The sequence below is a fragment of the Mobula birostris genome, chromosome 27 (assembly GCF_030028105.1).
Source record: "Mobula birostris isolate sMobBir1 chromosome 27, sMobBir1.hap1, whole genome shotgun sequence".
Lineage (NCBI taxonomy): Eukaryota > Metazoa > Chordata > Chondrichthyes > Myliobatiformes > Myliobatidae > Mobula > Mobula birostris.
This window is the reverse complement of record NC_092396.1, coordinates 10,823,603-10,851,380: the sequence shown is the minus strand read 5'-3', so window position 1 is coordinate 10,851,380 and position 27,778 is coordinate 10,823,603. Positions and strand designations below refer to the sequence as shown.

The 27,778-nt window shown below is 40.5% G+C and overlaps 1 protein-coding gene across 3 annotated transcripts in view; it reads right to left on the bottom strand.

Moving 5' to 3' along the window:
• The window catches only part of LOC140188582 (tumor necrosis factor receptor superfamily member 5-like), a 66,563-nt gene that overhangs the window by 16,772 nt on the left and 22,013 nt on the right, over window positions 1-27,778 (bottom strand). For all 3 annotated transcript variants that reach the window (XM_072245000.1, XM_072245001.1, XM_072245002.1), the window contains 5 exons: window positions 26,949-26,974; window positions 18,994-19,096; window positions 6,119-6,244; window positions 1,630-1,773; window positions 332-425 (listed from right to left, as the gene is read on the bottom strand). In XM_072245000.1, coding sequence (XP_072101101.1) covers window positions 332-425; window positions 1,630-1,773; window positions 6,119-6,244; window positions 18,994-19,096; window positions 26,949-26,974 — 493 coding nt within the window. The remainder of the gene's footprint in view (window positions 1-331; window positions 426-1,629; window positions 1,774-6,118; window positions 6,245-18,993; window positions 19,097-26,948; window positions 26,975-27,778) is intronic.

Below are 27,778 nucleotides of genomic sequence, written 5' to 3'. Positions count from 1 at the left end.
ACAAAAAACCCACAATAAATATAAAAGTAATCCTGTAAAACACAATGTACAAGTAACTGTTATATTCACAGACTGATTATATGCACATAAAGTGCTGCTGGGTGATGTGTATGTAGTGGTGTGGGGAGTGGTGGGTTGGGTTACTGTGGGGAGGTGTTGATCAGCCTGACAGCTTGGGGGAAGTAACTGGTTTTGAGTCTAGTGATCCTGGCATGGTTGCTGTGTGGCCTCTTCCCTGATGGGTTAGGACAATAAGAAAATAAGTATTGCGAAAAATCAACAAGAGGTGGTACTTTCTGAACATGGATACCATGGAGTTTAAAGTACTTACACTGTCCAGCTCTTACACTCTTCAGTTGTTGAAGCTTTGCTTGAAAATGTTCCGTGAGGACATTTCTCACACACTGTATCTTTGAAAGGTGTTCCTGAAACATAGAATCAATGTCATTGTGGGTAACTTATAGAGCCTGTAATACCACTGTCAGAGAGACCTTGTTACTTTCCACACTCCTCTTCAAATGGCTAATTTTCTTCACATATGAACAATGTTTAACAATGAATCAAATAAACGTTCACTTTTTGCACTTCCATTTTCAACAGTTATGAAGTTGTCACCTGTAGCATGTTGAAAATATCAAAGAATCCACTTCACTGAGTAGTTCTCAGTGTTTAGGAGAAATACTTTTTGAATCTGTTTTAACACCCACAGAGACCTTCAGTCAGTTACTAAGGTCTAGAAATATACCCATGTTTCTTGGTCACACCCATGTACAAATAACACTCCCAGCTCCGAGCAGCACAGAAATGGAACAGGCTGTAGTGTTTTCCTTTCCTAATGGAGGAATAGTGTGTGGGTCTCTGTGTCAGCTGAAGAATTTGCTCAGACTTTGGAATAACAGTGGGAGAAGAGAGCAGATAAGGCAATAACAAAGTAATAATGATATCAGAGATGAGGAAGAACTTCTTTAACCAGATGGTAGTGAATCTGTATAATTTCTTGCCACTGATGGCTGTACAGGCCAAGTCATTGGGTATATTTAAAGAGGGGGTTGAAAAGTTTTTGATTAGTAAGGGCATCAAAGGTTACCAGGGAATGAGGTTGAAAGGGAGAATAAATCAACCATGAAGGAATGGCACAGCAGACCCGATGGTCCAAATGGCCTAATTCTGCTCCTATGTCTTATTGTCTTATTCTGAGCTATTCAACATAGAATTGGCGCAGATCAAGGGGAACATACAACATAGAATAGTACAGCACAGTACAGGCCCTTCGGCCCACAAGGTTGTGCTGACCCTTAAACCCTGCCTCCTATATAACCCCCCACCTTAAATTCCTCCGACTTTCTGTGGTCAGGAGTCCAGGCAGTCAAGCAATAAAGTGAACAATAGTGACTGAAAATCAAGACTGCCCAAAAGAGGGTAAAAATGGGAAGTGGGATGAATTAGCTTCTTAAAATACAAATACAAAGCCATTTCAGTTACACTCAAAGAACTAACAGCAAGCTGCCATTGCCAGTAGGGGGCCTCAGGCAGCCATCCTCAGAACAAATTCCAGTTGGTGCCAGTGATTTCAATTTCCCTTGTCCTGCCCAGGGCACAGCACTTAGTAACGACACTCCATCGACCTACCTTTCTCTTTAACTCCTTCACCAGGTGGGCATACTGTGTGCTTTCTGACCATCTGACAATTAGCAATGCAATAATACCCTTCCCTGGGCTTACATATCGTATTGTGAGTGTAAGTACATGGTTGTTTAACTTGAAGTCCCAGCTCTGTAAATACAAAAACATTTATGAGGTCCACGATGAATTAAAATATACTACTTTCTGTTTGAAGTTAGTCAGAAGACTACATCAAGATTTGGCTGCTAAACCCCTTGTGTCTGTGCCACCATTCAAAAAGATCTTGTAGCTCAGCAACTCTCTCTTGTAATAAGCTCATATCCCTCAAAATCTGAACATATATCACACTTGGTCTTAAACACGCACAGCTGGTGAGCCTCGCAAAGTAGCTGTGCTCTCACTCTGAGACTGTGGCTCCATGTTCCAGATAATCCCAGCAAGAGAAAATGTTATTCCTGTTAATCCCACGAAGAATGTTTAACTAAGAATGTCATCATCTCTCATGCTTCTTCTAAACTCCAGAAAAGGGTTTCCCAACCAGGCATCCATGATGAATTAGTTAATAGTAGGGGTCCATGGCATAAAAAAGGTAGGGTTGTAGAGTCTACAATAATATGATCCTGTTAATATTTCCTTATAAGACAACTTCTGATCTCAGGAATTCTTGTTGTCCTCCTCTATCAAAAATATGTCCATCTTTAGGCCAAGACATCAGACGTTTGCACAACATCCAGGTAGAGTCCCACGAGAGCTCCGCAAACACACCGTTCTTTCATTATTAATCAAAGTGGATAAAGAACTTAATGTTCCATCTACCATAGGTTACCCATAATACCATGGTTAGACTGCATCTGGAGAATTGCATTCCATACAGGTCGTCCCATTATAGGAAGAATGTGAGGAATTTGGAAATGGTGAAGAAGTTGTTTACCCGGTGCTGCATGGATTAGAGGGAAGCTGCTATAAGGACAGGTGCGACAAGTTCGAGATGTTGTCTCTGGAGTGGTGGAGGTTGATGGGAAATCTAAGTTTATACAATTATGAAAGGCAAGGATTGAGTGGACAATATCCAATATCCTTTCCCCAGGGTCAAAGTATCAAATATTAGAGGGTAAAAGGGATAAAGTTCAAAGGAGATGTACAGGGTATGTTTTTAGCACAGGAAGTGGTGAGTGTCTGGAATGTACTACCGGGGTACTGGTGGAGGCAAGAACATAGAGGTGTTTAAAAGGTTCTTAGATAGGCACATGAAAATGCAAAGAATGGAGGGACATGGATCATGCGAAATAGGAATTAAGTTTCAAAAAGAGCAGTCCATTGAAAGGTGCTTCAGAATAGGGTTTATGTTTCTCCATGAAATGTGGGTTGAATGTCTCATGAATCAGATTACGTATTTTGAAGAGGCAGCAAGGAGGATTCATAACAGCAGAGTGGTAGATGTTGCCTACAGCGACTTTAGTAATGCCTTTTGATAAGGTCCTGTATGGTAAGCTGGTTCAGAAGGCCAGGACATACAGGATTCGGGTGAAGAAGCCAAATGGATATAAAACTGACTGGGGAATACTGTTTTTCAGATTAGAGGCCTGTGACCAGTGGGGCATGAAAGTGATTGTTGCTGGGTACTCTATTGAGTACCATGCATACTAATGATCTGAATGAAAATACAGGCGGTACCACCGGTAAGTTTGCAGTCGATATCAAAATCGGGACAGGTACCGAACACTGAAGAAGGATCGTCTAAGTTTACAACAGGACACAGAACAACTGGGAAGATGGGAAATGAATAGCAGATGGAATTTAACTTGGACAACTGCGAAGTGGTGGATTTTGTGAAGTTGAAACAAGGCTTACACAGTGAATGGTAGGGCCTTGAGGAGTCCTGCTGAAGAGAAAAACCTGGGGGGAGGACAAGTACACAGTATCTTGAAAACAAGAACACAGATAAACAGGGTGCTGAGGAAAGCTTACAGAATACTTGCCTTCATCTGCTGAGAATTCAAGTGAAAGAGTTGAGATGCTGTGTTACAGTTGTACAAAATGTTAGAGAGACCGCACTTGAAGTTCTATATGTAGTTCTAGTTATCAGACACTAGGAAGAATGTAATTATGTTGGAGATGGTGCAGGAAAGATTCACAAGGACGTGGCCTTGATGGGAAGGCTTAAGTTATCAGCTAGGATTGGATAGGCTAGGTCTGTTTTCTTTGGAGCGAAGAAGGCTGAGAGCTAAATGATAGAGATATATGGAGGCACTAATGCACAGATTTTAAAAAAAAGCTGCAGAGAGTTATAAACTCAGCCAATTCCATCATGGGCACTAGCCTTCCCACCATCAAACACATCTTTAAAAGGCAATGCCTCAAAAAGGCAGCATCCATCATTCAGAACCCCCATCACTCAGGACATACCCTCTTCTCATTACTACCACCAGGAAGAAGTACAGGAGTCTGAAGACCTTCACACAATGTTTTAGAAGCAGCTTCCTCACCTCCAGTTTCTGAGTGGTCTATGAACTCATGAACTCTACCTTACTTTTTTGCTCTCTTTTTGTAGTACTTTGTTTTTATTTCTTATTGCAACACACAAGATTTGTTTTAATGCAATACACTGTTCTTCTGCTGCAAAGCAACAAATTCCATGAAACTATCAGTGATAGTTGATAGGGCAGATAGCCAGTGTCTCCTTTCTCTGGTAAGAGTATCTTAAACTAAAGGGCATGTGTATACTTGCATGAGGGAGGTGGTTGTGGGGGCAGGACCAGTAACAACATTTAAGAGGAATCTGAATACATACAAGTATGTATGGATATGAAATTAATGCATGTAAGTGGGACTTCAACAGATTGGCATGATGGCCGGCACAGACCATGTGCTGTACAACTCCATCACTCTAAATGTATGTCAAGGCCATGCCTTCCTGCAAGCAGTGACTGGTCAATATATCAAAATAGCTTCATGCAAGAGTAATACCTGTTTCATTGATGGACAATGGAGTTTTTGGCACCTGGGAAAGGACAGATCTTTAGACTGGAATGTTGATTCCCTAGTACCACTGTTTTCCTAGTGTTAGCTATTTGAAATGACAGCAGTTGCAATTCCACTGGAGATGTTGAAATTCATTCGTGTGTAAAATGAGTAATTTCCTCAGAACAACCAAGTTTTACTAATCATTTCCTCTGAAATTATCCATTTAATGGGCTGAAATTGCACTATCCTCAATAACGTCTATGAACTGCTGCAACCTCAACTACTGTCTCTATATATTGCATTCACTACTTTTGGAGATCATTCTTTGCTTTGTACACTCACAAAGTCACTCCACGTTGCCATCATTGACTGCTGCCCCATCTCAGATTGTGCTGTTCATTGAATTATTACCCAGGTCACACAAAGCTAAACAAAAGGAGAGAAATTTCAGCCAATTTTCCTTCATCCTACAGGAGGCACAGGCATGGGTTGAAGATTTCTCAAGTACAGGCATTCATGTCCTTGCAGAGATCTTCCTGGCAAATCCCACTGCCAGGAATATGTCTGTAGTCCAGAAAAGGTGCAGTGGCTCCCTTGTACAAAGATCATGCCTCCTGCTAGTTCTGTCTTTCACCACCTTGCTCAGCTCCTATTGACTCTTGGGAGCACTCTCCCAACTCCAGCAACACACATAAAAGTTGCTGGTGAACGCAGCAGGCCAGGCAGCATCTCTAGGAAGAGGTGCAGTCGACGTTTCAGGCCGAGACCCTTCATCAGGACTAACTGAAGGAAGAGTGAGTAAGGGATTTGAAAGTTGGAGGGGGAGGGGGAGATCCAAAATGATAGGAGAAGACACTATCATTGGATCTCCCCCTCCCCCTCCACCTTTCAAATCCCTTACTCACTCTTCCTTCAGTTAGTCCTGACGAAAGGTCTCGGCCTGAAACGTCGACTGCACCTCTTCCTAGAGATGCTGCCTGGCCTGCTGCGTTCACCAGCAACTTTTATGTGTGTTGCTTGAATTTCCAGCATCTGCAGAATTCCTGTTGTTTGCTCCCAACTCCATATTCTTTCTGTATTCATTCTTTAGGTGAGGGCTCACCTGCAGCCTGATCAATGCTGCTTATATTAGGCAACATGCCCTTTTGAGAACTGGTTTCATGGCTCAACTCAGCTGGTTTAATATATGACAGATCAAAACATGTCAACTTTTACAAAAAAGAAGGGTGACAAGAGATGCTGTTTTAAAATCCTGGAAAGAAAGTGAAGCTACTTCTACCCCAAGATATTTTCACTGAGATTTAAGCTCAACATAATTTGTCCTACAGCAAGACTCTGATGGCAGAAAATGGCATGTCAGGTTTGAAGTTGAGCTCAGGTTTTCTCTACGACGCAGTCATGACAGTGTTTAGTACAATAGCAGCAAGTGGCGTCAATAATTCTTTGTAAATAAATTTCTGGTGAAGGAATTTCAGAAAACCCTGATGAGTTGATAAAATCACATAACTCCAATCAATATTATAGTATATACCTGGATCACAGAGTTTACACTTAAAACATTTCTCTAGTCCATTTGGATGTTCCATATACTCTCCAGTTGTACAGGGATTACATGTTGTTCCCGTCATCAAGGTGCAGTGTTTGGATACTCTACTGCCTGCAATAAAACAAAAATCTGCATTGGAAAAGAGACAAGGAATCACAATGCTTATTCTGCTCTCAAAGAATCAATTAGAATGCATTTTTGCCAAAAAAAAACCCTACTTGAGAACCATTATTACTTTTGAGCAGAAATAGTATTTCAGCAATGTCAGGTATTCAGAGACACTGTATGCATAAGCACCATCATGGATACACTCTATCTTTTGCAGCCCCTTGGTATTGTGGATGCCTTGGTTAATCTCCAGCTCTGTGGTTCAGAGGTGGACGATAAGGCTGATGTGAACCTCAGGGACTCAGCCATAATTCTGGCAGGATGTTTGTAACTGGGCAGATGGGTACATAGCTTGAGGGGTGATGTGCTCAATCTGCCAATGACAGTGTGTTCTTAACGCATGAACCTGAGGCCCTGCATGCACACTTCAATATCCCTTCTCCATTTTGAGCAGACACAAACTTGGGATGCCCATTAATCAGTAAGTCTTCACAATTTTATAACAAGCCTCTTTTAGCCTTTAACCATCAGACTCCTGAACCAGAGTAGATAACTACACTCACTCCAATACTAAATTGGTTTCACAACTTATGGCTTCCCTTTCAAAGACTCTATAAATCACATTCTCATTATTTATTATTTAGATTTTTATTTTTTGTCATATTTGCACTATTTGTTATCTTTTGCACATTGGTTGTTTCTCTGTGTGTAGTTTTTCATTGATTCTATTGTGTTTCTTTGTACTGTGAATGCCTGCAAGAAAATGAATCTCAAGGTTGTATATGGTGATATACTTTGATAATACATTTTCTTTGAACTTTTTTGTCTGTCCACCTGGTAATTGCTTACTGTCACTTAGCTCAGAACAATTTGTTTCAGGCCCTGCAAATGATATGGACATCCATCAGGTCTGGGAAAGGAAGTTCGGATCTCCTCCTCCCCCTCCCAAATCTCTTACTAGCTCTTCTTTCAGTTAGTCCTGACAAAGGGTCTCAACCCGCAACGTCGACTGCACCTCTTCCTAGAGGTGCTGCCTGGCCTGCTGCGTTCACCAGCAACTTTGATGTGTGTTGTTTGCGTTTTTAAAAAGGAAGTTGATGTTGGTTTGCTTATCCTGCCAGCAGATTTGGAGGGATTGCAGAGACTTGCCTCATGCTAAGATTTTCTTGCTGCATATCGTCCATGCCACAGAAACATACAGGGGTGTAGTGAATCACTGCTACCCTGTGGAGTATGAGCTTTGAGACAGACGTGTGTGGTCTTGATCTTCAAACACTCCCTTCCTAAGATTACCCTGGTACACTGGAGGAGATGGTGAATATCATTACTGATAAGTGGATTCTAGTTAATTGGGTCATCAGATAACCAGGGCAGCCATTTATTTGGGACAGCTGTCAAAAAACAAAAACAAATCAAGAAAACACCCAGGATTCTCTTTGTTTATTTGGGACACTATGCTGCTTAATTGGGACATGAGACTATCAGTCACATGCAGTTGTGTAGCCATTAGACACTACACCGTGCAAACAGTTATGAAAGGCAAGGATTGAGTGGACAATATCCAATATCCATTTGGGACAACAGATGCTGATTCAAAAAGCAGTGATGTTTTTGATCATTCTGTATTTTTCATTTCGATTTTTAAAACAAATCTGAGACCCTTGCCAAGATGCCATGAAAAGATTTGACACTAGCTGAAAAAATTACCCTAATGGACTGAATTGAAAGCTATCCGCCAAACACCACTCAACTGGCAGAAGTAACTGACGTGCCAAAATGCTGATGAGACAGGCCTTTTTTATCGTGCCACACCAGATGGTTTCCTTTGATACAAACATGCAACACTATCAGGGTCAAAGAAAGCAAAGGATTGCATAACTGTGTTGCATTGTTCAAGTATGTCAGGAACTGATAAAAAAAACTGTTGGTTGTTGGGGAACTGCATTAAACCTCAATGCTTTAAGAGGCGAAGAATGGATAGCTTACCAATTGAATTCTATGCTAATAAGAATGTGCGGATGACTTCGAAATTTTTAAGAAATGACTGATGAGTTGCGATATGGAGCTACAAGCAAAATTCCTCTGCTTGTTGACAATTGTACTGCACACTCTAATGTAGAATATTTGAGAAATATCCTTCTGGAATTTCTGCCTGCCAATACAACATCCTTGGTGCAACCAAAGGATATAGAAATCAGAAAAATTTATTGTTGGCTAATGACATTACTTCATGCAGGAAGGCAATGAAGTCAGTCCATTATCTGCATTAGGTCTGATTTGGTTAATTTACAGTCAAACAAAAGACCACCCTTGTGTACACTTGATGAATTCTTCTATTGATAACCATTACAAACTAATGCTCAATTTTTTTGCACTGTAGTAATGTTGGTGGTTCTAATTTGTTCTATATTTCATTTAACTACGTAATTTGTTACTCAGTTAAACAGTAGCTTTTTTTTATATACCTTTTTAACTATTTCCATGAAACTTGGTGATAATTGGGGCAGCCGCTTAACTGGACAAAAATATACTGGTCCCAATGTGTCCCAATTAACCAGAATCCACTATGTTCATTTTCACTGAGAGATGGCACCCCAGAAAACAACACCAGCCGAAGTTTGAGTTAATGTAATATGAAAGAAATAATGTTCTCAAGCCACATATGGTAACTGATAGTAACTTCCATAGAAATTCTTAACTATGAAAGTGTAATTTATGTTAATTTCTCAATCCTTCAAATGTTTAGTGCTGATATATGTTAATTTTTTTTTACTTCTTGTGTCCTTTATAGCTCTCTCTCACTCAAGCTGTTCTCCTTCCCAATTTTTGCTTTTCACCGTGCTGCTGCTGCCTGTAGCTATTCTTTGATAAGCACGGGTCTGACTCAGAAATCCCAAAAAGCTGCAAGCAGCGAAGGGTTAATGCAAGATGCTGGAGGAACTCAGCAGGTCAGGCAGCATCAATGGAGAAGAATAAACAGTCGATGTTTTGGACTGAGACACAAACAGAATATTCTGACTTGAAACATCAACTGTTTATTCTTCACCATTGATGCTGCCTGGCCTGCTGAGAGCATCCAGCATTGTGTGTGTTACTCTGGAATCCCAGCATCTGTAGAAACTCTTGTATCAAGGGTTAATTCATCATGTGCATTTTCATGGCACAAGCTAATAGGACTGTCGTGGCCAATTTTAGGATTATCCAGTTCAGTCATCAGTGAGACTCAGTGTGGATTCTACACTCTGGTTTTTGAGCACTGTTTATTTTGCCCTGCACGCAGCATTGTAGTAGGAACTGTAGTAAATCAGATTGCCCAGGTGCAACAATTCTCCATTCAAAGACTGTACAATCTTGACAAACATGTTAACAGAGAGCATCTTCCACGTAATTCAGTTTAATCTACAATATATTTGAAAATTAATTTTCAAAAATACATGTTGGCAAGGTCTTGCAAACTTGTGAATAGAAAGAAAAATAAAATTGAAATAACCACTAATAAAAACTATTATGGTTGGAACTCTCTGGTTCAGCATTCTGTAGTCCAGCAACTCCCAAGGTCAGGCATATTTTGAATCTGACACCATTAGTGTTCAAAGCAGCCATGAAGACACTTGTATTATTCTGACGTCTTCCCCTTTCCTTTCCAATCCTGAAGAAGGGCCTCGGGCCAACATGCTCCATGGATGTTACCTGAAGTGCTGATTTTCTTCAGTATTTTATCTATGTCACTGATATTATCATTTTATATTTAATTCGCAAAATATTTCTGTATTAGCAATATTTGAGGTATACAATTCTTGTAGAAAATTAAGCATGAAAAGTGTGTGAGGAACTGCCCTAGTTTACCAGGGGCAATATTCTGTAGGCTGCCAGTTCACAGCAGGCAGGCACTTACGGGATTTGCTTAGAAAACTGATCACAGCCCTGTTGGCAGCTGATGGAGTAACATCGTTTTAGATTGTTCCTACCCTATTTACTTTTTTGTCTCCTACCAGTTTTTTTTTGAAACCTTATTATAATACTTTAATACTGCTCTATTATGGCTGACAAAAAAAAACAAAAGCTTTTGCAAAAGAAAGGGAAACAGAAGATGAATCCCCAGTCACTTTGGATTCAATCAGTGACTTCCTTAAACAGCAAAAACTGGAATTTTCTGAGGAATTTCAACCACTTAATGGCAAATTGGATACAATCGTCCCAACAGACTTTAACTGAGCATGAGAACTGAATTCAGGAAAATACTGCAAAGCTGTTGACACTTGAAGAGGATGTTGAGGATACAATTAAACTCTGCAAAGAGTTATCTTTATCCAATGGAAAATTAATGAAAAGGATTATCAATCTAGAAAATAGAAACAGGAGAAATAATTTACGAATTCTGGGTCTTGAAGAATCAATTGAAGGCGCTGACCCTACGAAGTTCTTTGCAAACTTTCTGAAGCAGCTATTCCTTGTTTTATTCACTTCTGAGCCTAAGCCTGATCGAGCATATCGCTCACTGACTTTGAAGCCACTGTCGTCGGCAGCGAGACCCAGGTCAGTCATTCTAAGTTTTCATGAATTTCGTATTAAGGACCTTTTAATTCGCCATACCCGTCGGCAAGGAAAGATCGATTTCCATGGTTACAAGGTCAGATTTGTGGAGGACTATTCACCTGAATTTATGGCTGTTCGTATGAAATATAAAGAAGTTATGTCGGAATTTTACAATAAAGGATTTAAACCATCTCTTCGTTTTCCCACCTGTCTGAGTATTGTTTTGAAGAACGGATTGCAAAAAAGAATAAAGTTTGTTGAAGACGCAAAAGAGTTTCTGAAGGCTGAAGTCTAAAACTGTTATATGTCTTATCTGATCAATTTTTTCTTCTGTTAATATGAATTTGAAATAAGGTTTCAATAAGCTTACATTTTGGCTGTTCATAGATTGTTTTTCGTAATTTTTTTGATACTTTTTTATTATATCCCTTTTTGAGGCTTTATTTTAATATATATTTCTTTGAATTTGTTTAAATTGATCCTTTTATATTTTCAAATACTGAGTTATTTTTCTTTTTATGTTGTGTCTTGGTAGGGACATAATTGACCTTGAAGGACTGGAGTTTCTGTCAATAGGATTTTTGGGAGGGGAACTTTTTAGTTGTTAGCTCACTGACTGTCTATTGGTCAGGGGAGGGAGTAGAGCCTATTTCTCTCTGGGAGCTGTATTGGGTTGATTATATGATTATCTGTTTGACTACCTTACTCCACGGTTTGCTTTCTAGTTTTAATAACTTATGGCCAGGACTTTTAATTACATGATGATTGGTACTTAAAATGGTTCAAAATATTAACTTACTTAGTTTGAATGTGAAAGGGCTGAATCACCCCATTAAACGGAACAATGTGTTTGCTTATATTAAAAAATTAAAAGCAACCATTATTTTCTTACAAGTAATGCACAAACACAGCTGTGATAGCTTATGTTTTTTTACTCGGTGGAAGAGTATGCAATTCCGTTCTTCGTTTAATGCAAAATCACGTGAAGTTTCGATTTTTGTAGATAATACAGTTTCCTTTGTTCAGCATAAAGTTGTTTCGGATCCTAATGGTCGATTTGTTATTGTATCAGGGAGTTTAGACAGTAAATTGATTGTTTTTGCTAATGTATATACCCCCAACGTAGACGATCCAGGATTTTTTGAACGTCCATTTTCATCTTTGACAGATTTATGTACTTACTCTCTTGTGATGGGATGAGATTTTAACTGCTGGTTAGATCCAGTATTAGATCACTTGTCTGTTAAACCAGCCACACTTAATAAATCAGCTTTGTTTATCCAATCCTTTCTAATTAAATGTGGTATAGTTGATGCTTGGTGTTTTCTTCAGCCAACGGACAGGGAGTATTCTTTTTTCTCTCATGTCCATCATTCTTATACCAGGATTGATTATTTTTTATTGACAGTCAAATGATTCCATTGGTTCGATTGACTATAAAGAGATTGCTATTTCTGACCATTTTCCTGTACTTTTATCTATAAATTTTCCTGGTCCTATCCCTATGAGTAGATTTTGGTGACTTAATTTAACTCTGTTACCCGATGAGGACTTTTTAAAATTTATGGAGAATCAAATTACTCTTTTTTTTGAAGAAATGAGCTAGCTTCGGTACCCGATCCTGAAACATATAAGAGACGTATTGAAACCAAAACTAAATATGATCTTCTTTTAACATATCCAATTGAAAGCCAGCTTTTAAAAGATAGAAGTCAATTTGATATTCATGGAGATAAAACTGGTAAGCTACTGGCTAATCAATTGAAACCATTTATAGCCAAGCGGCAAATTAAAGAAATACGTAAAATTGATGGGGACATGATAACTGACCACTTTGAAATTAATGACACTTTTAGGGAATTCTATTCCAAAGTGTATAGTTCTGACTCTGTTAATGATAGTATTGCAATGAATAAATGTTCAGATCAATTAAATATTCCTAATCTTTTGATAGATGATCGTAGGCAATTGGATCAACCCTTTGACAACAGTTCAATATCTTACATTTACAGTCTGCTGTTGGGACTGAAAAAGGCTTCTTTAGATAAAATTAAAGGAGACTGGGAAAAGGATTTACAGATTTTCATATCTGAAGAGAGCTGGAAGATTATTTCAAAATTCATCATTATGTGCTCGTTATTCTTTATTACAATTCAAAGTGGTACACAGAGTTCCTATGTCTAAAGACAAGCTCTCTCATTTCTACACAGATATTTCCCCTTACTGTGATAGATGTACCAATGGAGTGGCCACACTAATTCATGTGTTTTGGACATGTCCGAGCCTTGAAAAATTTTGGAAAGATGTATTTCAAACTTTTGCTGTACTTTTTAATGTTACTTTTAAGCCCAATCCCTTGACTGCTATGTTTGGTATTGGTGAGGATAGTGCTACAATACTGAAGCCATCTAATTTACGGGTATTGGTCTTTATGTCTCTTATGGCCAGGAGGGCAATCTTGCTCAAGTGGAAGGAGGCCACCCCGCCCACTCATGTTCAATGGCTCTCTGATGTTATGTTGGGCCTTGATCTAGAGAAGATTCATTGTTCAATTTCTGATTCTAAACACGATTTTCTAATGTTATGCGGACCCTTTCTGAGTTATTTTCATAATCTTTGAACTGTTATTAAAGTATGGATCTGAGCCATTATTATTATAATATTATATGGTAAGGTTTTTTTTTTCTTTTTTTACCAACCAGCTCATTTTGGTAGTGGAGGTAGATTTTTTTAATAATAAAATTATTTTATTGTATTTCATCTCATAATTCAATCTTTTTTTCTACATGATTGATTTGGAATATGGGATACTGTGATCATATTACTGTGATTTAAAGGTAATGTAATTCATATTACTTACCTGTATCCTTATGAATTTTGTATTTGTATTCATGTAATTTATACAATACTAATAAAAATATTGAATGAGAAAACTGATATAGCAATCTCTTTTATCAATACTTGCTCCTGTCAGCTCACAGTGGGAAGCAAATTATGGGATATATATGATTCTCACATATTCAGTGAAAAACTGTTTCGCTTGCATCCACGTAGATCATTCTAAAACAAATACTTTCACGCAGTACAAAGCAAAAAGCAATAACAGAATGTAAAATATAGTTTTACAGATACAGTTACAGAGAACGTAGTGCAGATAAGTTGCAAGGGCCATGACAAGTTAGACTGAGAGATTTAGGAGTTCATCTTCATCATACAAGATATCCGTTCAAGAATCATATAGCAGTAGGATTCAAGCTATTCTTGAACCTGGAGGTATGTATTTTCAGACTTCTGTATCTTCTGCCTGATGGGAGGTGGGAGCAGAGAAAATGTCCAGGGTGGAGTAGTCCTTGACCATGTTGGTTGCTTGTCCAAGGCATCGGGAAGTGTCAAGAGAGTTCATGAAGGGAAGGCTGGTTTTCGTGATGGACTGAGCCGTGCCCTCAATTCCGAGCACAATCTTGTGGTCTTGGCAAAGCAGTAGCCATACCAAGCTGGTTACGTTGATAAAATTAGTCAAAGGAGACTGCCAATTCCCTTAGTCTTCTGAGGAAGTAGAAATGTTGGTATATTTTCTTGGCCATAGATTGAACGTGGTTGGGCCAGCACAAGCTACAGGTGGTATTTACATTAGGAACTTTAAGCTCTTAACCATCTCCACCTCAGCATCACAAATACATACAGGAGCATGTGCTCCAGGAAATGAGCAGCTCTTTTGCTCTGCTGCCATTGAGGAAAAGACTTCTGTATTAACACCATGCCACTTTGCTCTCTGTATCCTTCTGGTACCCCACCTCATCATTGTTTGAAATTGAGCCCACTATGGTGGTACCATCTACAAACTCGTAGATGGAGCTAGATCACAGTCTGAACAAGACGTGAGTGTAGTGGGAGCAAAGTAAGGAGACTGAAGACACAGCCTTGTGATTCAAAGATTCAGACTACATTTATTATCAAAGTATGTATGCAGTGTGCAACCGAGATTTGTCTTCTCCACAGACAGCAATGAAACAAAGAAAACCATGGAACTGGTTCAAAGAAAAACAGCAAACCCCTCGTCCCCCGCGCAAAACAAATCACGCAACCGACAGCAGAAAGAGACATGCGAAAAAACTCAGAATTAAAAAAAATAAAATCGAAAAAGAGTCCAGGTACTGTTTCAATCATGTTGCACTCCAACTTTGCATCACAACAGCAAACTTGAGTTCACTTTGTCTTCGCGCGCCACTCCATTGTTTGCCTCAAGAAGTGTTATTAATAACGTTTTAGTCGTACTTCTTGCCTTTTGAACTACCAGCAAGCTGTTGCCCAACTTCAGTAGCACCATCTTAAGCTGGAAGCCCAGCTCAGTGTTTGTAATCTGCAGGGCTATGAATGATTGTGGCAGAGGTGTTGCCACCTATCCTTACTAACTGTGGTTTGCTGGTGAGGAGGCTGAGGATCCAGCTATTGAAGGAAGTGCCTAGTCCTGGGTCTGGATCTTCGGAGATGTTTGTTTCGAATTATACTGAAGGCAGAGTTGCAGTCAATAAACAGGAGATTAACTTCCAGACATGAATATGGAGCCAGCGAGTATTCGTCTGCTGTGGAACTGTTTCAACAGTTGCAAATTGTAGTGGTTCAAGGTTTCTAGAAGGCTGGAGCTGATGTGTGCTATAACCAGCCTTTCAAAGCACTTTATGATGGTGGATGTCAGAGCCACTGGATGGTAGTTTCTAAGGCATGCTATTTTCTTTTCCTGTGGCATTGAGATGATAGTGGTCTTCTTAAAGTACATAGAAACCTCAGATTGGAGTAGGAAGTGGTTAGAAATGTACGCATAAAACCCTGTTTGCAAGTCCATAAAGGATGAAAGGATGCAGGCCAGATATGTTCTGTGGGCTCACTCGCAGGAAAGCTGATCTGACATCTGCAACAGTGACTGTGGGTTCAGGTGTTTTGGAGGCTGTTGTCATTTCAATACCCTTCTGTTCAAAACAGGCATTGAGCTCATCAGTGATAATGCCCAACCTGTTATCGCACGCAAGCCCTGATGGCTGGTCTGGGACTCGATCCGTCTCTTGGCACTCCTGATAGCTTTACAAAGGCCGTAGCTCAGTTTCATGTACAGGTCAGAGTCAGCTCATTAGAATAGAGCAGACCTGCAATTCTTAGGGAGTCGATCTCTCGGTTTATCATGGTTTCTGGCTGGCAAACACCCAAACTGACCTCTGTACTGTGCAGTCCTCTAGACACTTGCTGATGAAGTCTGACTGTGGCGACGTACTCTTTTAGATTGGCCACAGAGTCCTTGAATATTCACCAGTCTACCGACTCTCAGAAGTGATGTAAAACTTCATCTATTTCCTCAACATGAGAAATTCTGCAGATGCTGGAAATCCAAAATACACACAAAATGCTGGAGGAACTCAGCAGATCAGGTAACATCCATGGAAATGAACGAACAGTCGATGTGTTGGGCCGAGATACTTCTTCAATCCTGGATGCTGCCTGATCTGCTGAGTTCCTCCAGCATCTTATGTGTGTTGATATCTATTTCCTCAGACCAGCATTGTATGATTTTCTGTACCGGATCCTCACGGATGTCAGTGTGAACTAACAAGCCCAGGGATCAGGCATATATTTACATCGGGAGCTCTAGGGCCATTTCTCAGGTTTCCAGGATGCCGGACTAGGAAGTTTCAACCTGCCTAACCATTAAAATCCTCTAGGAAAAGGCTACATATATGAATGAGAAACTTAATTGCCTTAGAGATATTAAACAAAAAAAACTACAATACAAACAACAGAAAAGAAAATGTACATACGTTTTCATATGAAAAGGGAAATGTCACTGATAAAATAAAATTCATTAGCACATAGTTTATATAGTTGAACTATGCTCTATGAACGTAGAACGTAGTACAGCCTAGGAACAGGCCCTGAAGCCCACAATGTTGTGAACTAATTAAATCAATAATTTCTTCTGTCTACAGAATATCCATATTCTTCCATTTCCTGCACATCCATGTCCCTATCCAAGAACCTTGTGAACGTCCCTATTATATTTACCTCTACCACCACCCCAGGATGCAGCACATTCCAGGCACCACCACCCTTCGGAATAAAAATGCTTTTCCCGCACATCTCCTTTGAAGTTACTCCCTCTCACTTAAATGCATACCTTCTGGTAAAAGACATTTCAATGCTGGGAGAAAGATACCGGCTGTCCATCATTGCCTCTCGCTAATCCTATAAACCTCTCTCAAATCTTCCCTCAGTCTCTGCTGCTCCAGAGGAAACAACCCAAGTTTGTCCAACTTATTCCTATAACAGATGCACTCTAAGCCAGACAGCATCCCGGTAAACCTCTCTGCACCCCCTCCTTCCCATAATAGGGTAACCAGAACAATGCAATATTCTAGATGGGGCCTAACTAGAATTTTATAGAGTCACACCATAACATCTCAACTCTTCAACTCAGTTCCTCAACATTAAAGGCAAGCATGCCATATGATTTCTTTACCACACTATCAACTTGTAATCACTTTTAGGGAGCTATGAATTTAAGCCCCAAAATCCCTCTACTCACCAACACCAGTGGTCTTTCCATTAACAGTGGATTGTCACTTTATATTTCCAAAAGTGCATCATTTTACATTGGATCATTTCTCTGCCCATATCTGCAGCCTATTTATATATTGCTGTACCCTTTGCCAGACATCTATGCTATCCACAAGAACACTAGTCTTTGTATCATTTACAAACTTAACAACCACCCATCTACGTTTTCATATAGGTCATTTATATGTATCACAAACAGCAGAGTTCCAAGTACAGATCCCTGCACAGCACCACAAATCAGAAACCTCCAGCTAGAATGAGTCCCATTGACCACTACCCTGTCTCCTATGGGCAGGCCAATTCTGAATCCAGACAGCCTATTCACCATGGATCCACGCAATTGTTATCTTCTGGATGAACCTCCTTTGAAGGAACTTATCAAAACCTTACTAAAATCCATTCCTGGCATATATATTTTTTTTTAGTAAAAATATACCTGCACTACTTTTGAAAGCTAATGAAACACATTCTGTTGGCATTGAGATAATCTATGTAATACTAAAGCTCTCATGTTCTGTCTGTCTGCTTGTGACCTCCAATTAGCGCAAACACTGCATTACAGCGGCACTTCTTTTGGTTAAATCGAATTAAAATGCGCTAACTTACAGAATGCAGGCAAAGTTCAGGGTTATATATTCGTATAAAATTGCTTATTCACCAAAAATCAACAGGCTGGCTTTCACCTGAGACCCGATCGGCCATCATGGAAATCCGGACGCGACGGCCCGATGCATGTGCAAGGCCAGCCTCAGCAGCGACACCTACTTGAGCAAAAGGGCAGGGCAGCTCTATTTCCAGGAGTCACATGTGCTAATCACCATCAGCATGTGCAGGATTGGAACAGATCTAACTGCCACCCTTCAATAAGAGATAATTAAATCTTATTGTAATGACATACATCGAGACACCCATAAAACCCTTTGCTGCAGTCAAAGGACAGCGGTGACTATATCACATCCATTTAGGAGAGCCCTAATCACATCATCAAGAATAATCAGCATCCTTTGGTGTTACTACTTCGTATCTTCTATCCAGCATCAGGGTTAAAAAAAAGGTCAGCCAATTATGCCACGTGGAAAGGGAAGGGGGTCATTGTGATCAAGAGATGAAGTCAAACGTCCTCGGGAAGCAGGAAGGAGAGGGAGAGGACAAGAATCAGATGAGGCCAGGGGCGCGCAACTCCAGGAAAAAAGAATCAGGACAAAAAAAGATGAGAGAAGAAGAGACAGAGGAGGCGAGGCATGCATGTCTCCAGGATCAGAGACAAATAACAAACAGCAGAAGAGATGAAGAGACAAAGATGGGGGGATGAAAGGGCTGCACGTCTCCAGAATGACGAGAAGCACAAGGGTGGCAGGTAAACCAGAAATGATGCCATCAAAAGTGTCCTTCCTTAAATGAGGAGCAGCTATATTTGCTTTGCTACGCGTCGTTCTCCTTTAATAAACTGAGGTTTTCTACTTCACTTTCCAAAGCAAAGCGATACCAATAGCATTCAGGAAAATTTAATGTTCATTCTGGTCACATCAGACTGCACTATCCTTCTCTCAAAGGGTGCCCCAATGGGTCACCCTGTTGCCTAGTTATTGTATAAAATACTGGCCATCACTTACCTGGCGAACACAATGAACAACAGACGCCATCATTTTCGTACTCCCCTGGGTCACAAGCAGTTGTCACTGGAATTTGGGAGATCAGTAATAGAAGCAAAATAATCTGTAATTAAACATTAAATATAGGGATTAATACAACTCAAAAAAAAAATTTTAAACAAAAGTATCACTGCAGATTTAATAAAGATCTTTCACTTCACTCGACAGTGTGTAATTATAAACCCGTATTGTTTCATGACTATTAACAAAGGAACAGTTCTCTTTTCTATAGATTAATCAGCACCGTTATTGTCAGGTTTTCAACAGGGTCTGAGGCAATTATAGAGATTATATTGCAAACTACGGTGTAATCCAAAGCATAAAATTGTAAATGCACAGCTACTCTAGAGTTTTGCGAGTCATTTTTATTTGAATTAAAGACAGAAAATGATAAAGATTCTTAGCTAGCCAGGCTGTGTTTTTGGGAAAGAAATAGAGTAAATGTTTCTGGTTGACAAGCAAAGTATAGAATACTTGAAATTTCACTGAAAAGGCTGGGAATACTCAGCTGGTCAGGTGACATCTGTGGAGAGATGCTAACTCGCCAACAATGCTGCCTTACTACTCTAATTTTACTGTTTCAGTGTTTACCTCATGTGCCCTGTCCAGCTTATTATTTCTAGCATAAACACGAGATTCTGCAGATGCTGGAAATCTTGAGCAACACACATAAAATGCTGGAGGAACTGAGCAACTATAGAGGGGAATAAATAGTTGATGTTTCTGACCGAGACCCTTCGCCGTCAAGGCTGGAAAGAAAGCGGGAAGAAACCATATTAATAAAGTACACAAGCTGGCAGACGAAGGGCATTTCAGACTCAGAACTAGGTTTAATACCACCGGCATAAATTGTGAAATTTGTTAACTTCTAGCATTTGACAGACTTTCTGTAACAAAGTGACCTGACTTATTAAAAAATGTTATTCTAAATCACTTCCTGCTTCCAACACTAGCCACTAAAAAAAATTTATGACTGCTGAAACACAGGAAAAAGCTTGACCAGTTTATCCAGTTTCATTGTGGCAGATGATGTTTCCTCATTGGAAGCTTTGAAGAGAAAAACTGTTAAGTGATTTGATTTGCATGTTCACTGATTAAAGTTTATCAGAATTAGAATCAGGTTTAAGATTATGACATTCAATACTGTGCAAAAATCTTAAGCACACATATAGTCAGGGTGCCTAAGACTTTTGCTCAGTGCTGTATCTGTCACCATGAAGCGGAGTGCAAGATCGTAAATCTGGTGGGAGCAAAGGAAGTTGGGAATGGCGAGGGGAGTGTGTCATGAGAGAGGTGCGGAACAGGTAGCAGAGAAGGAGTGCCAAGGGCAGGTGGCGGTATGTGTGCAGACATACTCAGCCCTGAGACACCAGGTAAGGTTACTTGATTCTAATCAATTGGTTTATTAATCATTACAGAATGTTTCTCTGGTGCTTTCCACTCTGTCCCCTCTCCATTCCTCCTTTCGCAACCATGATTACCCTCTCCCTGCCCTCTTCCCACTGTTGGAACCAGGTTTATCACGTGTCATGAAATTTGTTTTTTTGCAGCAGCAACTGTACAGTGCAATACACAAAATTACTCAGTACTGTGCAAAGGTCTTAAGCATCTAGCTATACCTATCTGCCCAAGGCTTTTGCCCAGTACTGCATGTCCTGAAATTTGTTGATTTCCATCAGCAGTACAGTGCAATACATAGAAAACTACAATTTACACTAAAAATACATTTTAAAAAGTAAATTAAATAGCGCAAAAAGTGAGCAAAAATAGTGAGGTACTGTTCATAGGTCAGTTCATTGTCTGTTCAGAAATCTACTGGTAAAGGGGGAGAAGTTTACCCTAAAACATTGAGAGTGTCTTCAGGCTCAGTTTCTTTCAGGATAGCTCCTCTAGACCTGTGGAGTGACATCAGGTTTGGCAGGTGTCTTGTCAAAGACAACATTTTCGGTTGCTGGTGTCACATTGCTATCAGTGACATGGTCATCACTGAGAGGAAAGTCCAGAGACTGTAAATGTGTCCATCTTGCTGGATGCAATCAACTCAGGTGTGCTCTTCAGTTGAACATCCACTATCTGGTCCACAAGGTGTCTCCATGTCAGATCTCCAACATCCACTGTGTACATCAGTGGTCCAGTTCCTGTAGCTATCCTACCAGTTGTCCTCCTGTTCTCTCGGTAATCACGCGGTTGGGCTTCCTGCCCAATCTCAAAGTTCCTTGCTGATTCTTTTAGCAACTGACTGAACTGTTTATTCTGCATTTCCCTCCAGAGGTCTGCTTTCAGGTCTATGCGAGATCTCAGATTCCTGCTCATGAACAGTATTGCAGGTGTTTGATTTGTCATCACAAGGACAGAGTTCCAATACACAAAAAGGAAGTTATCCACCTTGTGCCGTAGAGAAATGTCCTCATTGTCCATCGCTTTAATGGACTTCTTGAATGTTTGGATAAATCTTTCAGCAAACCCATTCGTTGCTGGGTGCTGAGGAACTGATTTGAAACGTCTGAATCCATTTTTCTTCATGAATTACCTGAATTCTGACGTGTATCATGGTTTATTGTCACTCACAATTTTTTCAGATAAGCCAGTTCTGGTGAAGATAGTCCTCAGAGTGCAAGTAGTCCTTCCTTAGCTGGTTAACTTCATTGGTATGACCTCCAGCCACTTCAAATGAGCATCCACAGTAACCAGAAACATGGAGTCCATGAATGGCCCAGCAAAGTCAATATGTACTCTTTGCCATGGTGATGATAGTCACTCCCACGGGTGTAACGCTGCCTGTGGGGGTGCATTTTGAACTTTTTGGCATCCTGAACAGCTTCTGGCCAAGTTTTCAATCTATTCCCGGCCACCACACATTGCTCCATGCCATACTCTTCATCTTGACTGTACCCAGGTGTCCTTCAAGCAGATTCTCTAACACTCTGTTATGCAGTTTAGAAGGAACAGCACAAGATCCACAAATCAGCATCCTTTGACGTACTGTTAGTTGGTCTCGTCTCACTGAGAACTCTGGAAACATTGGGTTACCATGAGCTGGCTATCCTTGCATGCTGATGTCATAGACAATGTGGAGTCATTCCTTGTTTTTCTTTACATTTCACAATTGTTACCAGCAACTGGTCTACCAATGCTTTGTGGAACACCTCAGCTGCCAACAGTGGAAGACATGACAAGCTGACAGTGTTGCTGTGTTGTTTGGTACCCTTGAACTCTACTTCATAAGAGTGGGCTCCTAGGAACAGTGCCCAATGTTGTAGCCGGGTAGCAACATCACTGGAATTCCCTTCCTGGATTGAAAATAGACACAAGAACATGGTGATCTGTCACTAGAGTAAACTTTTGTCTGTAGAGGTAGTGATGGAACTTCTTATTCTCCATACTAGATTAAGTCCCTTTCGGTCGATCTGTGCACAGTTACATCTTGTGCTCAGCAGTGATCTTGAAGCAAATGTAATCGGATGTTTAGATCCATCTTTCACAGTGTGTGACAAAACGGCCCCAGTGCCATAAGGGAATGCATCACACACCAGTCTGACGGGCAGTGATGGGTCATAATGGCTGAGCAGTTCACCTGACGTTAGTAGTCCCTTTGTTTCCTTGAACGCTCTTTCACATCTTTCTGACCATTCCCACTTTGGCCTTGTTTGCAACAGTGTGTTCAATGGATGCAGCATTGTAGCAATGTTGGGGAAAAACCGAATGTAGTAGTTTACAAGGCCAGAGTATGACCTGAGGTGTAACACATTTTCTGATTTGGCCAGTAGCACTGCCTCAGTCTTGTCTTGTGACTTATGTAAGCCATGCTTGTCAATGACATGTCCACAATATGAGATTTTATTCTTGAAAAACTCACATTTCTCTTTTTGCATGCAGACCATACTCACTCAGTCTGGTAAGCACTTTACCAAGTTTCTGGAGGTGCTCTTCATTATTTCTACCAGTTACAATGATGTCATCAAGATAACATTGTGTTCCTGGGATACCTTGGAGCACTTGATCCATTGCTCTTTGCCAAATTGCTGGAGATGATGCGGCGTCAAAGACGAGACGATTATACTGGAAAAGTCCCTTGAGAGTGTTGATCGTGAGGGACTTCTTGCTCGACTCCGCAATCTCAATTTGCAGATAGGTTTGTGACAAGTCAATCTTTGAAAACCTCTTCCCGTCTGCCAAAGATGCAAAAATGTACAAGATGTTTTCTATTCATGGTAGAGGACTGCACAATACACAGCACCGGGTTGATGCTCACTTTGAAATCCCCATGTATGTGAACTGCTCCAGCCTTCCCTTTCCTGATCACCGGGACAATGGGCATGGCCCAATCACTCCACTCAAACTTGCAGAAAATTCCAGACGCCTCCAAGCTCTTTAAGTGCAGCATCCACTTTAGGTCGTAGTGTGCAAGGCATTGGACATGCTTTATGGAATCTTGGTGTTGCAGCTTCATCCAATTCATTTCTGGCCTTCATGCCTTTGAGTTTATCAATGTCCTTCTCAAACATTTTCTCATTAGAATCAGAATTAGAATCAGGCTTATTATCACCGGTGTGTGACGCGAAATTTGTTAACTTAGCAGCAGCAGTACAACGCAATACATAATATAAAAGAGAAATACAAAACAATAATAATAATAAATCAATAATATACATATATTGAATAGATTAAAAATTGTGCAAAAAACAGAAATGCTATACAATAAAAAAAGTGAGGTAGTGTCCAAGGGTTCAATGTCCATTTAGTAATCGGATAGGAGAGGAGAAGAAGTTGGTCCTGAATCACTGAGTGTATGCCTTCAGGTTTCTGTACCTCCTACCCGATGGCAACAGCAAAAAAAGGTGGAGGTCCTTAATAATGGACGCTGCCTTTCTGAGACACCACTCCTTGAAGATGTCCTGGGTACTTTGTAGGCTAGTACCCAAGATGGAGCCGACTTAAGTTCACAATCCTCTGCAGCTTCTTTCAGTCCTGTGCATTAAGCAGCTGTGACAGTCTCTGGTTAGTGTTATCGTCTGGGCTGCAGTTGCCTGTTGATGAGATATTGAGAACTTTGATTGAGTGCCAGACTAGTTGGACTTTTCTCAACCGTTCACATCTGAAGAGGGTTGGCCCTCCACTTTCCAACACATAAAACTCTAACTGTCGTGCATGGCCTCCATTTGTCACATTCACTTCCAGTTTGCCTTTGGGGGACACATTTTCACTTGTGTAGGTCTTTAGCATCACTCAGATCTTCTCTAACGGTAGCTTAGAAAACACAGTCTTTTGTAGTCAGCCGTTGAAATTATAGAGAAAGCTGACACATATTCCAGTTCCTTATTCAGTTTTACATCAGATATATCTATAGTGATCCATATGATTTTGTTATCCACTTCAGTAATACTACGCAGTTCTAGGCATGAAATCTCACCTTGTCAGAGCCTGTGTTGTCTAATACTGTTTTACATTCAGTCACTTTATGCATTTGCTTAGTTTTGTGTGTGAGACTTTTCACTTTTGTGCTTTTTGTCTGCCTTGCACACTCTCACTATGTGACTTTGTCTTGACAATTTCTCCAAACTTTTTCTTTGAACCAACAGTCATTTGCATCTTGGGAGGATTTGCCACATTGATAACATTTTTAGCTTTTTGCACCATTCAGGGATATTTTGTGCATTTCACATTCTAACCTCTTTTCCTGTAGTTCTGCTGCAGTCTCTAACAATATTGCAATGGTCAATGACTGTTCTAAGGTTAGGTCTTTTTCTGACCGTGGCCTCTTTTGGGTGCTTTGACTATGCATGACACATACAAGCCTGTCCCTTAATGCATCAGAAATCCCATCTCTGAAATCACTGTACTGATAAAGTTTGCGTAGTTCTGCAATGTATTCAGAAATGCTTGCTTCCTTTGACCGGTTCCTTTTGAAAAATCTAAATTTCTCAGCTATTACCAGTGATTTATGGCTCAAGTGATTTTGTAAAATTGTTACAAATCTGTCAAATGACTTGCTTGCTTGCTGGCTTTTCAGTGGTTGCTAAGTTGCATAAGAGACTGGACGTTCCAGCCCCCATTAAGCTAAGAAGATGGGGTTGACTTGCATCAGATTGTCAGCTCCTGGAGAACAGTAGTCTCCAAAGCTTCACCCTTTGCACAGTTTGCTAACTATTACAAGGTTGCACACATTTACCATATACAAACTATTAAGAACTGAATGCATTACCAAAAACAAAACTGAGCAATTTGACTTAACTGGAACAAACTCCATGACTCCCTGGAAGATTCTCCCATCTCCACTCGCCAGTAAACTTCTGACAACGCTATCCCATGCAACCGAAAGGGCGTACAACATTATCCTTCTGCTTATCCACTATCCTTTTAGATCTTTCCTTCCCTTTATCCCAGAAGAATATCAGACTTTCCAGGTGAAGTCATTCACCTAGAGTGTTTCCAGTCTTGAGGACTTCAACCACTGTTCACAGCATGAATCATCTGAGCTTGAGAAACCTCCATTCAGTCTGCAAGGCTGATCCTGCCACTTTGCAATACTCCCACTTTGACTTCAGTTTGCAACCTCCTACATTTCTCCAAAAACGCCCAACACTAACTCAAGATACAGCACATCATCCTCCTTCTGGCTATGTTGCGGTCCTCTTACAATTCAATTTATGACAAAATTCGATCTCCTACCACTTAAATAATGCAAGCACAGCACCATGGAATTTCTAGGCAGGTCTGCACCAACACTGCCAAGTTAATCCTCTTACTATAGTGCAACCATATACCTTGTCTAACTGATGTGGACATTGGTTGGAGCCAAAATCTACCAGAGAACTATAATTTTTTTTTAAAATTGCAAAGTACTGGGCCAGAAGATAGAGATGACACTGGAGTATTGCTGTCAGGATTATTTGCAATGAAAGATGGCAATAATTGTAATTCTAAGCCTGGAGGCCCAGAGGCCTCTCCTGAAGTTGGAGGTCTGTCCATGTGTGTCGGTAGGAGAGGAAAGGGACTTGTTTTGTTGACTTGCTGCTTGTTGCGTTCTATTGTTCTGCCCAGCATGGCAGGTATACTATGTTGGTGCCAGAATGTTGGTTGTTAATGCAAATGACACATTTCACTGTATATTTCAATGTACATGTGATAAATAAATCTGAATCTGGATCTCACCTGTGGAGAGAGCAGTGCTGGTCTAACCTGGGCATAAAACATTACACTAAACATCCTGACCATAATCAATTGAAAAGATGCTTCTCATGACCAGTTAGTTGTATATTTGCCAAACCTGATCCTTTCATTAACAAGAAAGGCATAAACACCAACAGAATAAGTAAACGACAAGGACCGCAGTATATCAGGTTCTCAATGCTTATTAAAGATTAAGATTAAAGTCTGTCACGAGCCTTTGTGGCTCATCAGGCTGGTGCTTATGCCGGTTTCCGTGGCGTGAAGCGACTGAGAGTACGAGACTCCCCCCCACCCCCCCCGCCCCGGGTAGGACACCAGTCTATCGCGAGGTTAACACCCAGCATTTTTACTGGTACCCATTCTCAGCTGGGTAGACTGGAGCATTGTGTGGTTAAGTGCCTTGCTCAAGGACACACACACTGCCCAGGCCGAGGCTTGAACCCATGACCTTCAGATTGCTAGTCCAATGCCCTAACCATGCGCCACACTCAAAATTTATTGCTTAATTATTATTATTTTGCAGTTTGTTGTCTCTTGCACATTGGTTAATTGACAGTCCTGTTGTGTGCAGTCTTTCATTAATTCTCTTATGCTTCCTGGATTTACTGTGAATGCCCGCAAGAAAACAAATCTCACGGTTGTATATGATGACATGTGTACTTTGATAATAAACTTACTTTGAACTTTGATCACCTGAAATGTCATTTTCTCTCATAATAAAATGAAGGAATATAATGTAATCTTACCTTTTTGAACTCTTCATATTTTGTAGCTGGAAAAAAAAATAATGTAAATATATTTCTACAATTACTTAAAAAGATCAAACATTTAAATTCCTAATAAGGACAATCTCAGAAGGCCGACAATATTAGTCCCTCAGGGTTTGTCTTTGCTACTTTCCAACTCTTCCCAGGCCTAATCCACTGAATTTTATTTTGATTTCTGCTGTCTTCAAATAAAGTGCACCACCATGGAAAGACAAGCGGCAAGTTTCCTTCCCTTTGAATAAACACCCTCTCATCCTGTCTCCTACTAGGACACTATATCCATCTCTCAGCTTCTGTCTCCACAACATCTGCTCTCAAGACGAGGGTCTCCACTGCAAGACACCTGAAGAGTCCCCCTCCCTTAGGAAGCACAGCTTCAACCCTGCTGTGGATGATGGAGCCCATGCATGCATTTCCTATATGTCTGCTGTCTCGTCTCACATTCCCATTCTCTTCCCCACCCATCCTCCAAGCTTTCAGCAGACAAAACAGAGGTTCCCACCACATTCAACAAATCAATTTTGGCACTTCAACCAGCTCCACAGGATCCCACAACCAAAAACATCATCATCTTTCCCCAGCTTTCTGTTCTCTGCAGGAACCATTCTCTGTGATGCCCTAATCCATTTTTCCCTTCTAAGCCCACCCTGTCCCATCCCCTGCAACAATAGGAGGTACAACACTTGTCCCTGCACTCCCCTTCTTCTGCCATCCAAGTGCAGTAGGGATACATGTGCAATTCTTTCATCCTGGTCTGTTGCATTCAGAACTTGTGAAATGGCCTCCTCCACACTGGCAAAACCAAGTGT